Genomic DNA, 18,096 nt, shown 5'->3' on the forward strand with positions numbered 1-18,096 from the left:
TTTAAACACATACTAGGAGATGGGCAGGAAGGGTTGAGCCTACCTTACGAGATGACCTGGTTTCCCTGAGAGCTCAGTTGGTAAAGAATCCACCTGCAGTGCAGGAGACCCTGGTTTGATTCCTAGGTCGAGAAGATCCTCTCAAGAAGGGAAAGGCTACCGCACTCCAGTATTCTGGCCTGGAGAACTCCATGGACTGTATAGTCCAAGGGGTCATAAAGAGTCAGACATGACTGAGTGACTTTCACTTTCACTTTCTTAGGGGACAACAGCAATCTGGGGCTGTATCAGGATACCCTGCTGTTCATGATGGCTTTTCTCTTTGATATCTTCATCCCTTGCTTTTGCAAACAGACTTTCTCCATCCAGAAGATGGCTCAGTGGTCCGAACTTACATCTTTCAAGCTCACCAAATCCAAGAAGAATAGGATTTTCCTCTCCAGCTCCAATTTTGAAATTCTGGTAAAAACTCTGCTAGACTTTTGTTTTTTTTTTTATTCTCTACCTTTCTCTTGGACCAGTCACTGTAACCAGGGGTGGTGATGTGGGTTGATTGGCAGCCCTTACATGATTGGCTGAGTTGGACTAGAAAAAGGGCAGTTGATCCCCCAAAAGTTGATTGAGAAAAACAGACGTGGCCTTTGGGAAGAGCTGAGGCCACCGCCCTGATGAGTATCCACAGCAGCGGTGGTACTGTGTTCTCATGTATCAGTATATTCCTTGATACTGGGGAAACATATGTCCACATAGTGCCTTTGCTGATAACAAAAGCTTGATCAGTGTTGGCTCATTTACAGGTAAAGGAGTTTAGTGTCTTGTTTTGCTTTGGGCTGAAATCCCCGGTGGATCCCCCCTGCGCTTTGCACGAGCTGTCTGTCCTGTCACAGCTGCTGTGGGTGGGTCGTCGGTCTCGGAGTGTGAAGCTGGAGAGAATCCTGGAACCCGTGTTATGCCTTGAGCTGTCACTTCTGGTTTTCCTTCTGAGAAAATCTTCCAAGCCGAGCAGTGTGAATAATATTGGCTTTTTGTCTCAAAAAGGAGAATGGCTCTAAGATTGGTTTTTCTATTTGTGTTTCTTTGTTTTGGTAGAAAGCAGAGATGGCAATTTTGTAAAATGGAGTCTTGCTAGGACGGTCCCAGGAATGGGGCCTTTTGAAAACATATTGTTCAGTTGCTTAGTGCGCGACTCTTTGCCACCCCCACGAACTGCAGCATGCCAGGCTTTCCTGCCCTTCACCATCTCCCAAACTCATGTCCTTTGAGTTGGTGATGCCATCCAGCCATCTCATCCTCTGTCGCATCCTTTCAAAAGATGAGGCACTCCTATCAGAAGAGCATGAGGCTTTCAATAGCCCTATTGGGTAATGTTATTGTACCTATTTTTTTTGAAGAGGAAACTGAGGCCCAGTGATGGTAACATGATCACAGAGCTCTAGGAGGTGGGGAGCAAAACCTGTCTGGATGGGGAGCCATGTGCCAGAGGCCTTGTATATCTCATATCATTTAATCTACACCGCAGTCCTCTGAGACCAGAACAAGATGACAAGCTTGGAAAATTTTAAATGCCTTGCACAGGCACAGGTAGGGCTGGAATTCATTGATTCAAAAGCCCATATTGTTTTCTCTTCCTTATACTGTGTGACCTGGCGCAGGTCACTTTATCTCCGTGTGCTTCCATTTCGTAATCTGTAGTACGTGAATAATTAGTAGAGACCTCCTGGGTTTGTTGGGAGGGTTTGATGAATTGCCTCTTACACGTAGAGGACCTATTGTTATTGTTGTTATTATTATGTCACAAGACCTCCCTCTGGGTCACAAGTCAGGCCACTCCCTTTTTCAGAAAAACCAGATCCCATGGGAGGCCCTTCCTGGCCCAGGTGCTCCTGAGGCCCGGCTGCAGGTGCCTGGGAAAGTTTGCAACGGGCAGCCAGGAAACAAAGGCTCCAGGTGCCGGGTGATGCTTTGTCTGGCGGCAGGCCTGTTTCCTGCTCGATCAGGTTGCTCTCGGCTGGCCCAGCTCCTGGAGCTGACCGCCCTACCTCGCCCCCTCATCCCTGCCAGCTGAAGGCTGAGGGCTGGGCCGGGTGATGCAGGACAGGGCCCAGCTGGACAAGGCCCTTCCTTTCTGGAGCCCAGCCCAGGGATCTCACTGCCTGAAGCAGGAAGGTTTGGGGCACTGGGCCCATCTTCCGGCTCCCTTCCCATCCTCCATCTATGGGGTGGCCCCGTGGGGCGGAGAGAGGCTGGGCCTGGGGGGCAGGATCTGAGATCTGGGATTGAATGCCAGCCTGGGAAGGAAATTGTGGGTCCCCCTAGGCAAGTGACTTTCTCTCTACCTCTCAGTTTCCCTAGTAGGAACTAGGGACCCCATGGACTGTTCAGGAGGTTGGGGTGGTTCCTGGATAAAGCCCTTGAAGGCCCTAAACATTTCTTGGGGCCCCCAACATGGCCTGTGAGAGACAGAACTTCCAACCCTTTGGAGGCTGATCTTAGTACAACACAAAAGGAGATCCTGTGTCATTCCCCTCTCCAGAAAACACGCTGCAAGCCCTGGCTTGTGGGCCCCCCCACCGCCGTCCTATCCCACTGCAGCTCCAAGCCATCAGCTTCTCCAGGTTCTGTGAACAGGAGTCTCTTCCTGCTTCGGGGCTTTTGCGCTGGCTGTCCCTTTGCGCTGGGACACTTCGTGCTCTGGGTCTTCTCGGGGCTGTCCTTGTCACTTGGATCCTAGTTCTCAGGTGTCACCTCCTCAGGGAAGCCCTCTTTGGTCACCCTCTAACCTAGCCCCTGTCTCATCCCTCCCTAACAACCTCACCCTGTTTCATTCACTCGAAGCACTCACCTCTCTCTGAAGCTGTGTGTGTGTGTGTGTGTGTGTGTGTCTTGGCCACTCAGTCGTGCCTGACTTCTTTGCGACCCCATGGACTGTAGCCTGCCAGGCTCTTCTGTCCTTGTTTTTAATTTGTCTCCCTTTCAGTTGTCTGCCACTCCGCTGGAATATAAACTCCAAGAGGGAAGGGCCTTGTCTTTATTTCTTTTTGCTGCCTCCCCAGCTCTAGAACAGTCCCTGGTGCTCAGGGACTCTCTCTAGATACCCGCTCTGTAAAACTCACTTAAAAAAATATATTTATTTATTTGGCTGGGTCTTAGTTGCAGCATGTAGGATCTTTAGTTGCAGCAAGTGGGATCTAGTTCCCTGCCCAAGGATTAAACTCAGGCTCCCTGCACTGGGAGGGTGGACTGTTAGCCACTGGACCACCAGGGAAGTCCTATATAAGACTCACTTAAAATTTTTTATCATTATTATTTATTTGGCTGCTCAAGGGATATTTTAATTGTAGCATATGGGATCTAGTTCCTGGACCAGGGATAGAACCCAGGCCCCCTGCACTGGGAGCACAGCATCTTAGCCACTGGGCCACCAGGGAGGTCCCAAGACCCACTTTTGAATGAAGGTCTTGGTGTCCCTCATGCCTCTGCGGTCTGAGCAGTGGACCGGAGCTGTAGTGAGGGAGCTCTGCAGGTATGCAGTTGCTTTGGATTTCCAAAACACTTTCATACGCGGTGCCTCATCTAAACCGCATGTCACACCGACCTGTAAGACAGGTCAGGCAAGATCAGAAGCCCCGTTTTATAGATGAGAAAATTGAGGTGCCCAGAGGCTTAAGGAACATGCCTAAGGTCATATGCGTCATAGGTGCCAAACCAGGACTAGAGACGTCAGAAACTCTTTTCAGGACTCCAGACCAGATGTGAGAATGTCTTAAAAGAGAAAAATCCACATTCCAAACCTATTTTTCCCTTAGGTTGTCTTACAGATAAGCACATACTCAGAATTACTGTATGAGGGGGTAGTACTCTGATCTCCAACATTCCTTTTCTCATTTTATTTTTTAAAAAATTCTTTTTTAATTGAAGTATGCTGCTACTGCTACTGCTGCTAAGTTGCTTCAGTCACGTCCAACTCTGTGCGACCCCATAGACGGCAGCCCACCAGGCTCCCCCATCCCTGGGATTCTCCAGACAAGAACCCTGGAGTGGGTTGCCATTTCCTTCTCCAGTGCATGAAAGTGAAAAGTGAAAGTGAAATCGCTCAGTCGTGTCCGACTCTTCACGACCCCATGGACTGCAGCCCACCAGGCTCCTCCGTCCATGGGGTTTTCCAGGCAAGAGTACTGGAATGGGGTGCCATCGCCTTCTCCAATTGAAGTATAGCTGATTCTAAGTTCTTCTTAAGCTCTGTGATCTATATGTAACCCTTGAGTCACATCCTGGGAAACTCTAAAGTACGCCCTCTTTCTTGGCTGAGAAACCCCAGTTTCTTCCCTACCATGGAATCACAGCAGTGCCTCTAAATAGTACAGGCTTCCCAGGTGGTGCTAATGGTAAAGAATCCGCCTGCTACTGCAAAAGGCATGAAAGACTTGGGTTGGGAAGATCCCCTGGAGGAGGGCATGGCAACCCACTCCAGTATTCTTGCCTGAAGAATCCATGGACAGAGGAGCCTGGTGAGCTACAGTCCACAGGGTCTCAAAGAGTCGAACATGGCTGAAGCAACTTAGCACGCACGCACTGAAAAGAAAGGATGGAAAGAGGTCTTGATAGGCATGTGACCATTGTCGTGAGTCAAATCACTCTGGGAATGTGATGCAGGTAAAACCTGCGTCAGCCACTCATAGACCCTCCACTGGGGGGGCCATTCAAAATTACGAATGTGATGAGTCATTCAACACCTTCCAACGAATGAGACCAACAATTCTAGTCCTCTTGGCGCTCTTTGAACGGCTCTCATCTTTCTCAAGCTCCTAAGGATGAATGGCACAGCCCTTCCCCAAAGATCGTGTGGTGGCGCTCAGAAAAACACTGAGAAGTGAGGTGACTTGTTTATGGATAATTGTCAGTGAGTCAGAACTCACACAGAGCTCTGGAGTTTCCAGGCCGTTAACTTATCTTCCTGAACATATGAGTCAGGGTCAGTTCAGCCCAGGTTGTACAGGTACGTGCTTCCCTGCCCTGTTCTTCCGGGCCAGCACCCAGCCTTCACGCATGCACATGGACAGGTGCCCTTCAGCCTCCTCCGTACATCCTGGGAGGGGTGCAGGCAGCTTGGCTTATTCATCTCTCTTCAGGAGGTGCCCTCAGCCGTCTTAAGAGGGCTGAGCTCAGGCTGGAAACTAACCGCAAGATCTGAACCAAAAAAAGAGAAAGTAAATAGTAATCCTTCTTTTCCCATAAATGTTGCAACAGTCTAGCTGTAGCTTGGAGCATGTATTTCGAGAATAACCAGAAACAACCAACATATCTGTCAATAGTTGTCAGCTGTAAAACATTATGGTATATTCAGAGAATAGAATACTATGAAGCTGTTAAAATTAATGAAATAGGGACTTCCCTAGTGGCACAGTGGATAAGAGTCCACCTCCCAGTGCAGGGGACACAGGTTTGATCCCTGGTCCCGGAGGATCCCACAGGCCTCGGAGCAACTAAGCCAGTGTTCCACAATAAGAGAAGCCCCTGCAAGGAGAAGCCCACCTGCTGTAACTTGAGTAACTCCCACTTGCCACAACTAGAGAAAGCCCGAGAACAGCAAGGAAGACCAAGTGCTGCAAAAAATAAATCAAAAAATAGAAAAAGAATAAAAGAAGTTGCATAGCAGGGTGTGTATTATGCTCCCAATTGTGTGAATGTGTATTATGACTTTTTTTTTAACTTTTCATTTTGTATTGGGGTATAGATGATTAACAATGTTGTGATAGTTTCAGATGAACGTTGAAGAGACTCAGCCATGTATACATGTATCCATTCTTCCCCAAACTCCCCTCCCATCCAGGCTGCCATATAACATTGCGCAGAGTTCCCTGTGCTAGACAGTAGGTTCGTGCTGGTATCCATTTATGACTCATTTTTTAAAATTATAAATAGATATCTTCTTAAAGGATAAAGACTACAGAAGAATTTAGACCAAGACATGAAACTCCCCATCACCACTTGCAGCAGTCAGGATAGACTAGGTTATGATGTGGTAACAAACACCTCTAAACATCTTTGGCTAAAACAACCAAGATTTGTTTCTTGCCCATGCGTGAATCCAATGTGGCTTGCATAGGCTCAGGACTTTGTGGTCAGCACTTTCGTCAGCATTAGACTTTCATGAAGGCACCACCCGCACAAGAGGCTTCAGGATTCACCACTGCCATGGAAGAAGGCATGAGAACCGCACAGGGGTTCTCAAACCCCCCAAAGGGACATGTGTCACTTTCCCCTCACATTTCACTGGCCAGAGCGACTCATGCGGCTGCACCTGACTTCCAGAGAGTACAGTCCTCCTATGTATCCAGAAAAAGGAGGCTAGAAATACTGGTGAGCCCGGGTAATGTCTACTGCGCACCACAAACCAGCTGCATCTTTTGAGGCTTTTGTGTTTACACTGATATACATACTAGTTCTACAGTAATTTTAAAGAAAAACACAGGTTTGGTAGTAAGACAGACCTAGGTTTGAATCCCAAATAGGTTAGTTATCTGCTGTGTTCCTTTAGACAAGATCTTGATCTGCTCAAGACTCAGCTTTCCCACCTGTACCTGCTTCCTTGGAGAAGGAAATGGCTTCCCACCCCAGTATTTCCACCTGGAGAATTTCATGGACAGAGGAGCCTGGCAGGCTACAGTCCATGATGTTGCAAAGAGTCGGACATGACCAAACACGCATGCACCTGCTTTCTGGGCCAACGTAGAGATGAAACGTAATAGTGGAAATGACACCTGTAATAAACAGTATCTTACACAAGTGGTGCTATCTAACTAGGAAATAAAGAGTGCTGGAGGGTGGTTGTTTAGTGGGCTGGAGGTCACGTGGACAAGGAAATACGGGGAAAGAAAGCCCCTTTCCATCTATCAGATGGAAAGTATCTGGATCAGTTGCTTGTGTCTCCCATGGCCCCAGACATGCTGTGGGCTTGCAGATGGGAGCATCTTATTAGCCAGGCTACTGCCTGCGTAGATGCAGCCAAGGGTCGGGTGCAAAGCATCTGCCCTGCATCAACCGGCCCCATTCAGCCCACCTGGGTTCTGCTTCGTCCCATCTGAAGCTGAGTGTGCTGGTGAGGGAGAACACTTTCTATTTAAAGGAGGACCAGCCTTCGTATTAAATCTGTTGTTTGAGGAAATAATGATCATCACAGCATTTGTAGGGGACAGTTGTGCAGCATGTATCAGACCCTTTGATCCAGCAGCCCTCAGTGAGGAGTTTATCCTAAGAAAATGACAGAACAAGTGAGTAAAGGTGGATCTGTATTACTCATAATGGAAAATCGAAAACCTGAATGTCTTGACATAGGGGATGAAACAAACTATAGAATGCTTTGTTGATCCAACTATATCCAGACATGAAAGGATGTCAATTGTCCATTGAAAAATTACATGAGAAAGAGCAATATATATGTAAAACTGTGGATGGATGAATACGTAGATAGATAGATCTCCTCTGATCTCATTGTTGAAAAGAATATATAGGGAATTCCCTGGTGATTTCCTGGTGGTGATGACTATGCTTTCACTGCTGAGGGCCCAGGTTCAATTCCTATTTCAGATTCAATCTCACAAACTGCTTAGCTAGGGGAAAAAAAAAAAAGTATTTGGATATATACCTTATATATGCTTTGACATTCCGAAAGGATAAATGTCAGAATATTAGCAATTATTTCCTGCAGGGGGTAAGAAAGTGAAAGTTAAAGTCCTTCAGTTATGTCTCTTTGTGACCCCATGGACGGTAGCCCACCAGGTTCCTTTGTCCATGGAATTCTCCAGGCAAGAATACTGGAGTGGGTAGCCATTCCCTTCTGCAAGGGATCTTCCAGACCCAGGGATCAAAGTCAGGTCTCCTGCATTGCAGGCAGACTGTTTACCATCTGAGCCACCAGGAAAGCCAGAATATTAGCAGTTATTTCCTCCAGGGAGTAGGAATTTTTTTCTTCGCACAAAGAACATGATTAAGTAGTAAAAGGCCAAGTTAAATTAACTGTGTCTCCAGCTATATTTTATGATCAATCAACATTTAATGTAAGCTGCTCACCTCTGGAGGGGACTTGGCCCTTGTCTGGGAGTCAGAAAACCTTGGTGTGTGTGTGCTGTGTGTGACCTTGGGCAAGCTACCTGGGATGGGAAGCATTTGTACGAACTTTTACAAATAGATACAGACACATAGAAAGGCTTGTACCTGAGATCCCATAGCTCATGGCCCCTGAACTGCATTTTGAACCCGGGGTTTTCCTGATTCTGGGTCAGGATATTCTTATATTGCATCACAGCCACCCTCTCTGAGTCTCATCTCTAAAATGACAGGGTCAGAATACAGTCCCTTTCAGCTGAAAAGATTCAATGTCCGCAGGAAGTCACCCCTCCCCCATCATTCCTGGTGTATCACAGGCCCCAGAGTTGGTATGCATGCCCTGTTCGTCAGATGCCAGCCTTCCCCAGGGGAAGGGCTCCAGGCTGGGAGTTGGAGAGAGCTCTTGGCCTGCCTAGGGCCATCTAGAGGGGGCAGGGGGTGGGTGGGTGTGCTCTCTGGCCAGGCGTCTGGCTGGGTGCCTGCAGAATTGGGCGAAAATTGCCCACGAGGGCTGGCTGGGAGCCCAAGAACTTGTTGTCTTTCCCTTTAAACAGACACAGGCTGTCTGTTAAGATTCTGGAAACATCTGACCTTTCGCAGAGCATCTCAGGCAGGGCTGGAGGGCGGTCCTTCCCTTTCTGTAAGTGCTTTAACCCTTTCCACACAATCCTGGACAACATCCTGCTGCTGCTGCTGCTAAGTCGCTTCAGTCGTGTCCAACTCTGTGCGACCCTGTAGACGGCAGCCCGCCAGGCTCCCCCATCCCTGGGATTCTCCAGGCAGGAACACTGAAGTGGGTTGCCATTTCCTTCTCCAATGCATGAAAGTGAAAAGTGAAAGTGAAGTCGCTCAGTCGTGTCCGACTCCTAGCGACCCCATGGACTGCAGCCTACCAGGCCCCTCTGTCCATGGGATTTTCCAGGCAAGAGTACTGGAGTGGGGTGCCATCGCCTTCTCCGGACAACATCCCAACAACCACAATAAAAAAGGAGATCAGTTTCCAAGGAACATGGAAGGCTCGTTGGGTCTCTCTCCTTTGGATTGTCTGAGGGGCAGAGAAGAGATTTTGAGCCCAGATGTCTCCTGCATCACTTGCTCAGTTCCTGGTCTCAGGAGACCTGGGACTTCAGGGTGGGAGTGGGAACTGCTCCTCTGACTGACCGAACAGCGTATTCCTTCATATGTCCTGCAAAGGTTTACATTTGTGTACAAGCCGGGCACCTGCTGGGTATCAGGCAGTGTGTGAGGTGATTCGAGGCCAGCACAATGGCAAACAAACCCAGAAAGAAATGTTCCATGCCTTCTGAAAGGTTCATTTTCTGGGAGAGAGTGTGCGTGTGTGTGTGCTCAGTCACTCAGTCGTGTCCGACTCTTTGGGACCCCATGGACTATAGCCTGCCAGGCTCCTCTGTCCATGAGATTCCCCAGGCAAGAATCCTGGAGTGGGTTGCCATTTCCTTCTCCAGGGAATCTTCCCAATCCAGGGATCGAACCCACTTCTCTTGCATCTGCTGTTGGCAAGCGGATTCTTTACTATTGTGCCACCTGGGAAGCCCTCTGAGGGAGTGGGCTGTGATAAAATAATCACAAGCACAGAGACCTCCCTGGTAGTCCAGTGGTTAAGAATCCACCTTCCAGTGCAGTCCCTGGCTAGGGATCTAAGATCCCACATGCCATGTGGTCAAAATATTAAAAAAATTTAAAAAATATATTTTTTATTTAAAAAAAGAGTTAAAAAATAATCATAAGCTCAAATGTCAAATGACAATAGGGTAAAGTGCTAGGAAGGAGACAAACGGTGCTGAGTGTCTGATGGTGGAGATATAATCTGGGAAGGTCAGAGGAGGCTTTGCTGAGGAGACCTGGGAGCAGGGGTCCAAAGGGTTACAGCTTGATGATTGAGCACAACCCCCGCAGGCAGCACACAGAAGCTTGTTAAAATGCAGGATCTCAGTCCCCATTCCAGATCTTCAGAATCTAAATCTGCATTTTAATCAGATCTCCCAGGTGATCCCTGGGTCAGGAAGATCCCCTGGAGATGGCTGCTCACTCCAATATTCTTGAGAATCCCGTGGACAGACGAGCCTGGAGGGCTACAGTCCATGGGGTTGCAAAATGTTGGACATGACTGAAGCAGCTTAACACTGATGCATGTATCCAGGTGACCCGGCTATATATGAAAGTTTGAGAAGCGTTGCTAAGGGTTGAACTAGGAGTTCCCAGTCTGGGTATAGCTTGAAACTGGAGGAGAACCTTCCAGGTAAGAGCTCTGGGGTGGGAAGGAGCAGGCAGTGGGATGGGAGGGATGGGAGTCAAAGGCTATTATTGTATGTATGTACAGTGGACCCAGGAACAACAACAAGAGTTTGAAATGTGAAGGTCTGCTTATATGCACTTTTTTTCCAATAAATATGTACAATACTACATAATCTGTGGTTGGTTGAATATGGGGATATAGAACCATGGATTGTCATTGTCATTTAATCCCTAAATTGTGTCTGACTCTTCAACCTCATGGACTATAGCACACCAATCCAGGTAGCTTCTCTGTCCATGGAATTCTCCAGGCAACTATACTGCTGTGGGTTGCCATTTCCTTCTCCAGGGGATCTTTCTGACCCAGGGATTGAACCTGTGACTCTTGTGTCTCCTGTGTCTCCTGCATTGGCAGGCGGATTCTTTAACCCTGAGCCACCTGGGAAGCCAAGGAGGCTCAGAGGGAGTATGCTAAAGAAGAAAGCTGGAAGGAAAAGAGACTATGCCAGAGAAAGTGATTCCTGAACTGAGGACCTTGGTAATGGAGCCAATTACTTCCAGTAAATGGGAGTGGTGGCTGAGGTGAGTGAGAGAGGTCATTGGAGACCTGAGAAACCAGATTTAGGATGTGTCTTCCACGTGGATGCTGAAGTCATCAAGGACAATGACAGGGCTTTAGCTGGAGATAAAAATGGGGAGCCACGTGCCTAAGTCTCCAGTGACGACAGGGGAGTGGCCGGGAGGTGGGTGGACAACCTCAGGGCATTTACCAGAGGATGGAAGAGTGTGGTTCAGGAGAGCCATGGGGATGTGATCGTAAAATGTGTGGATGTGGATTCATGTTCCAAGAGACCCAGGGGAGATGGGGGTGGTGTGTAGGATGGAGGAGAGCCAAGAAGTGCCTGGTATTATGGAGGATGCCAGTGAGGCAGGGAAAAAACCCGGAGAGGTAAAGGTTTTAAGTATATAGCAGCTGTTCTCATTTTTTTTTTAAATTTGTTTCTTTCTCTTTCTTCTTTCTTTTTTCTATTTTAAATGTATTTTTCTTACTTTTTTTTCTTTTTTCTTTGGCAGTTTGCTTTCTCCACCTGTAGCAGTGGTATCATCTCATCACTTGGAAACTTATTAGATATATAAACTTTAGGGTCCCACCTGTATCAGCTGGGTGGGGCCCAGAAATCTGTGCTACTTTTTATTTATTTATGGCTCGGACTTTGTTCCGAAGGCTTTCTCTAGTTGCAGTGAGTGGGGGATACTCTCTAGTTGTGGTGCGTGACCTCCTTAATGTGGTGACTTCTCTTGTGGAGCACGGGCCGTGGTGTGCAGGGACTTCAGTAGTTGAGGCTCGTGGGCTCTAGAGCTTGGGGTCAGTAATTGTGGTGCACAGATTTAGTTCCCTATGGCATGTGGGATCTTCCCAGACTAGGGGTCAAACCCGTGTCCCCTGCTGGCAGGTGGATTCTTAACCACTGGACCACCAGAGAAACCTGAAATCTGTGCTTTTTAAAAAGCAATTCTACCGAAGTATAGTGGATTTACGATGTTGTGTTAATTTCTGCTATACAGTAAAGTGACTCAGTTTTACCTATACATTCTTTTTTGTATTCTTCTCCACTGTGGTATATCACAGGGTATTGAATATACAGTATCCTGTGCTGTACAGGAGGACCTTGTTGTTTAGCCATCCTATATACAGTAGTTCGAATATGCTAATCCCAAACTCCCAGTTCTTCCTCCCCCACCCCCTTCCCCTTTGGCAATGACAAGTCTGTTCTCTATGTCTGTGAATCTGTTTCTGTTTTGTGAATATGTTCATTTGTGTCATATTTTATGTTGATATACATGATATCATATGGCATTTGTCTTTCTCTTTTTGACTTACTTTGCTTAGTATGAAAATCTCTAGGTCCATGTTGCTTCCAGTGGCATTACTTCATGCTTTTTATAGCTCGTTGTGTGTGTGTCTTTGTGTGTGTGTTGCATGTGTGTATCACATCTTTTTTATCCACTCATCTGTCCATGGGCATTTAGGTTGTTTCCATATCTTGGCTAATGTAAGTAGTGTTTCTATGAACATAATGGTTCATGTATCTTTTTGAATTATAGTTTTGTCTGGGTATATGCCCCCTGGCATAGGAAATGGCAACCCACTCCAGTATTCTTGCCTGGAAAATTCCACAGACAGAAGAACCTGTCTGGCTGCAGTCCATCAGGTCATAAGGAGTTGGACACAACTGAGCGACTGAACACTGGGTATATGCCCAAGAGTGAGATGCAATCTGTGCTTTTAACAAGCTTTTTGGTGATTTTTATACATGTTCAAGTTTGAGAGCTACAGGAATATGGTAATGGGAAAAGTGATTCACTTTATGAAAAAAAAGAAAATGAATCTCATGAAATCTACCACCACATGAAAAAGTGAATTTTGGGTTAAAGACCTAAATGTATCCAGAAGACTGTGAAGTTAATAATATAAAATATTGAAGAATATCTTTGTGACCTTGGGGTAGGAATTAACTTATTAAGCAAAATTTCAGAAGCATAAAACATAAGGCAGAAAGAAAAAAAATCGATTGATTTGATTACTGCCCAAGTATGAGTTCATTGACAAGGTTAACAAATGGCAAAATTGGGAGAATTTGTGATATCTAAAGCCAACAAAGAACTAATATCTAGATTCAGAATATACTAGGAATTTCTGCAAGTCAATAAGACAATCTTCTTGCAAGTCAAATGGCGGGAAAATGGGCAAAGATAAAAAGGTGATTTACAGGAGAAATTTAAAAGTTAACAAATACAGTAGGAGATGTTAAGATGTATTAGAAATCAGAGAAATATAAATTAAAGCAGTAGCTGTTAGCAGTTTTAGTTATAATAGCCCCAAACTTGCCAAAGAGGAAACAACCCAAAAGTCCATTAGTAGGTAAACCAAACTGATATTCATACAATAAATACCACTCAATGATTAAGAAAAAAAGAATGGACTACTGATACATCTCTCAAAAGCATTATGTTAGTGAAAGCAGTCGGACACAAGAGTACATACTGTATGCTTCTATTTGTATGGAGTTCTAGAAGAGGCAGAAAAATTTAGTGATAAAAATCAGATCACTGGTTGTGGAAGATGGAGAGGGTAGACTGACGACAAAGGGCATAGGGAGCGCTTAGGGTTGATGGGACTGATTTGTGTTTACAGGTATGTCCACTTGTCAAAATTCAAGGAAATGAGTGTAAAATGTGTCACTATCATTGTGTGTAAATTATGCCTTGGTAAACTTGGAGGGGGCATGGCAACCCACTCCGGTGTTCTTGCCTGGAGAATCCCATGGACAGAGGAGCCTGGTGGGCTACAGCCCAGAGGGTCACAAAGAGTCAGAAAGACCACTGAAGGGATTTAGCACCCATGCATACATGCAAACTTAATTTTAAAAATAAAATGTTGGGGTTTCCCTGGTGACTCAGTGGTAAAGAATCCACCTGCCAATGCAGGAGACACAAGTTCAGTCCCTGATCCAGGAGGATTCCACGTGGCTCGGAGTAACTAAGCCACAACTACTGAAGCCTGTGTGCCTAGAGCCTATGCTCCAAGCCAAGAGAAGCCACCGAAATGAGAAGCCTGAGTACCACAGCGAATAGAAACCCCTGTTCACCACAACTAGACAAAGCCCGAGCAAGGCGAAGACCCAGTGCAGCCAAAAATAAATAAATAATTTTTATTTAAATAAAAGAAATAATAAAGAGATTAAAAATGCAATGTTAAAACTTCATATCATTTAGACTGGAAAAGTTAGGCAGCTGGATAATGCTAGGAGTTGACAGAGGGCAGGGGTCCATGCTGGTGGGCATGTGGGCATGTAGGCATGTGGGCATGTAGGCATGTGGGCATGTGGGCAGGGTACCCTGTGACCCACAGCAAGTCATACCCTTAGAAGAATCTGCAAGAGATCTCACATGGCCCATATGGTAAAGAGGGAAGAAGACAGTCACTGCAGTCTTCTTTATGGGGGTGGGAGGTTGTAGGCAGTTCGGGGAGTAGATAGATAAAGTGTGGTAGAGCCACACTTTGGAATACCCTGCAGCAGCTAGAAGCAGCAGATGAGATGTGTCCAGGGCTTCCCTGGTGGCTCAGTGGTAAAGAACCCGCCTGCCAATGCAGGAGCCACGGGTTCAATCCCTGATCTGGGAGGATCCCACAGGTAGTGGAGCAACTAAGGGCAGTATGATTACTGAACCGGGGAACCACAGCCGCCGAGCCCACGTGCCCTGGAGGCTGTGCTCCGCAACGAGAGAAGCCACCAGTGAGAAGCCCGTGCACCACAACTGGAGAGTAGCCCCTGCTCGCCGTAACTAGAGAAAAGCCCAAGCAGCAACAAAGACCCACCTAGCGCAGCCCCAAAAAATGCTTTTAAAAGATGTGTCCAGAGCAGTATGGATGGGTCTGTGGAATAAACAAACAAACAAACAAACAAAAAAAACGGAATGAGGTATATGACTAAATGCTGTTTATATAAATTAAAAATACAAAACAGTCCAATTAGAAAATGGGACACAGACGTTTCGCTAAGGAGGAGATAGGGATGGCAAATAAGCACCTGAAAAGATGTTCGTCATCATTAGCCATCAGGCAAATGCAAATTAAAACCGCAATGAGGCCTTGCTTTGCAATTATTAGGAAGCCATAATAGAAAACCGTGATAACAACAACTGCTGGCAAGGAGGGGGAGAAACTGGATCTCTTATAAAATGTATATCCATCGTGGTAAATAGTGTGGAAGTTTCTTATAAAACTGTAGCTGCATTTACCGTAAGACCCAGCAATCCAGGACTTCCCTGGTGGTACAGTGGATAAGAATCTGCCTGCTGATGCAGGGGACATGGGTTTGATCCCTGGTCCAGGAAGATTCCACATGCCGTGGAGCAACTAAGCCCGTGTGCCACAACTACGGAGTCCACACGCCTAGAACACGTGTTCTGCAAAGAAGAGAAGCCCATGCTTGCCACAACTAGAGAAAGCCCAAGCACAGCAAGGAAGACGTAGTGCAGTCATAAACAAATAAATAAAATGCCTTTAAAAAAAAAGGCAGTAATCCCAAATTTGACCTATATCCCAAAGAAATGAAAACTTACATCCATACAAAAACCTGGACATTAATCAGCTTTATCTGTAATAGCCCCAAACTGGAAACAACCCGAATCTCCTTCAGTGGGTGAATAGTTAAACTCTGGTACATCCATACCATGGAATACAAAACAGTAATAAAAAGGAAAGAACTGCCCATAGGTTACAAAAACACAGATGTATCTCAAGGGCAATATAATGAGGGAGAAGCCAGTCTCAAAACCAGTCTATTTGCACCTACTGTATAGCACAGGGAACTCTACTCAATAATCTGTTATAATCTATATGTGAAAAGAATCTACGTAGGGTGGATAGGGACTTCTTTGGTAGTCCAGTGGTTAAGAATCCGCCTACCAATGCAGGGGACGGGGTTTGATCCCTGGTCCAAGAACTAAGACCCCACATGCCTGGGGCAACTCAGCCCATGTGCCACGACTACTGAGCACCGCAAATAGAGTCCGTTGTCACAAAACGAAATATCCTGCAAGAAGAAATGAAGACCCCAAGTGCTGCGACTAAGACCTGATGCAGCCACACAAGTAAGTAAATAAATAAAATATTTTTAAAATAAATAAAAAAGAGTGAATATAAGTGTATATATATAACAGATTCACTTTGTTCTACAGCAGAAACTAACACAACATTGTAAATCAACTATTCTCCAATAAAAATTAAAAAAAAAAAAAGCTTCCACTTACATAACATTCTCAAAATGACAGAAATATAGGGATGGAGAAGAGATTAGCGGTTGCCAAGTCCAGGGAACTCAGTGGAGGAGCGTGACTATAAAGGGACACCACCAGGAGGTCCCCGTGGAGACGGGACCTTCTGTATCTTGACTGTGGTGACGGTTACACTAATTTATTCATGGGGTCAAAATAGCATAGAATTCTACACACACACACACATAACTGCAAGAGAAAACTGAATAATACAGTCTCTATTTAACAGTATGATCCCAATGTCAATCTCTTGGTTTTGCTATCGTACTACAGTTTTACAATTCTAGGGCTTCCCAGGTGGTTGAGTGGTAAAGAATCCTCCTGACAATGCAGGAGAACAAAAGACACGGGTTCCATCCCTGGGTGTCCCTGGGTCAGGCAGATCCCTTGGAATAGGAAACGGCAATTGACTTCAATATTCTTGCCTGGGAAATGTCAATGATAGAGGAGCCTGGAGGGCTACAGTCCATGCGGTCATAAAAAAAGTCCGACAGGACTGAGGATTGAGCACATACACACAGTTGTAGAATGTCACCGATGGGGGAAGCTGGATAAAAAGCTCACGGGACACTATGTACTATTTTTTGGTAACTTTCTGTTAGTCTATAATTATTTCAAAATTAAAAAAAAAATTTTTTTAAGTACACGTATACAATTCTATAGTATATCTTGCAAGAATGCCCACAAACAAAAGCATATATTACACACCTTAAAATGGTAGCCTGTGGGGGGAGGGGTGGGAGGAGGTGTGGAAAGATAAAAGGAAATGAACAGCCACATTAATCAAGCGACCCTGTGCCGACCATGGTGATAAGGCTGTGAACTGTGAAGGCGATTAACTCAAGCCTCTCTGCACCTGAGGTCCCACAGCCAGGAAAGGGGTGGGTGGAGGGGGATCAATAATGTTAAAGATAAGGCCTTTCTAAAGTGCATCAAAGATATTTCCCTTTTTTCCATAAAAAGCTGGAGCAAGGTTGGAGGAGGAAGACAGACAGGAAAAGGGAGTGGGCAGAAGGGGCAGAAAAGGGAGGAGGGAGAAGGAAGAAAACACGAGGGAGAGCCAAAGGCCATGCGAGTGATGTGGAGGTGGACAGCATTCTTTCCTGGAGGCTCTGGGCTGGGCTGGACACGGAAAGCTCAGGGTTGCCTCAAGCCCTCTGGAGCTCTGAGGCCCCATGGGGGAGGGGGCCTAGATTCCAGGAGCTCCTCTGAAGAGCCCGGGCTCAGCAGGACACAGCGTGCTCCTCCTCGCCTGAAACTTGGCAGGGTTGATGTTTTGCATCTCTTCCTGTTCCCTCCCACCCTCAGCAGTGTTTGGAAGGCAGACTTAGTAAAGCCATTGGACTAATTGTTTTAATTAATGAGTTAATTTTTGGTTGCACTGTGTCTTCGTTGCTCCATGCGGGCCTCCTCTAGTTGTGGTGAACGGGGGCTACTCTTGGTTGTGGTGCACGGGCTTTTCATTGTGGTTGCTTCTCTGGTTGCACAGCACAGGCTCTAGGGTGGGTGGGCTCAGTCGTTGCAGCTTGTGGGGCTTTAGAGCACTGGCTCAGTATTTGTGGGGCCTGGGCTTAGCTGATCCTCAGCAAGTGGAATCTTCCTGGACCAGGGGTCAAATTCGTGTGCCCTGGGTTCTTATTCACTGTACCACCAAGGGAATCTGATTGGACTATTTTTAAAGCCATTTGCACAAATGAAGCCCACCACCTTAGCTATAAACACAGCTACTACTAATTGGAGAGTATGAGCAGGAAAGAAAAATACAAGGAAAAAAAAGAAAGATTGAGAGGACTTCCCTGGTAGTCCAGTAGATAAGAATCTGCCTTCCAATGCAAGGGACTTGGGTTCGATCCCTGGTCGGGAACTAGGATCCCACATGCCTCAGAGCAACTA

General features: G+C 46.2%; 1 protein-coding gene across 1 annotated transcript in view; it reads left to right on the forward strand.

Moving 5' to 3' along the window:
- Window positions 1-18,096, forward strand: part of SEMA4B (semaphorin 4B) — a 98,470-nt gene that overhangs the window by 33,729 nt on the left and 46,645 nt on the right. Inside the window, exon 6 of the mRNA XM_070358276.1 lies at window positions 355-462. Within this exon, the coding sequence (XP_070214377.1) occupies window positions 355-462 (108 nt within the window). The remainder of the gene's footprint in view (window positions 1-354; window positions 463-18,096) is intronic.

This window comes from Bos mutus, chromosome 21, assembly GCF_027580195.1.
Source record: "Bos mutus isolate GX-2022 chromosome 21, NWIPB_WYAK_1.1, whole genome shotgun sequence".
NCBI lineage: Eukaryota > Metazoa > Chordata > Mammalia > Artiodactyla > Bovidae > Bos > Bos mutus.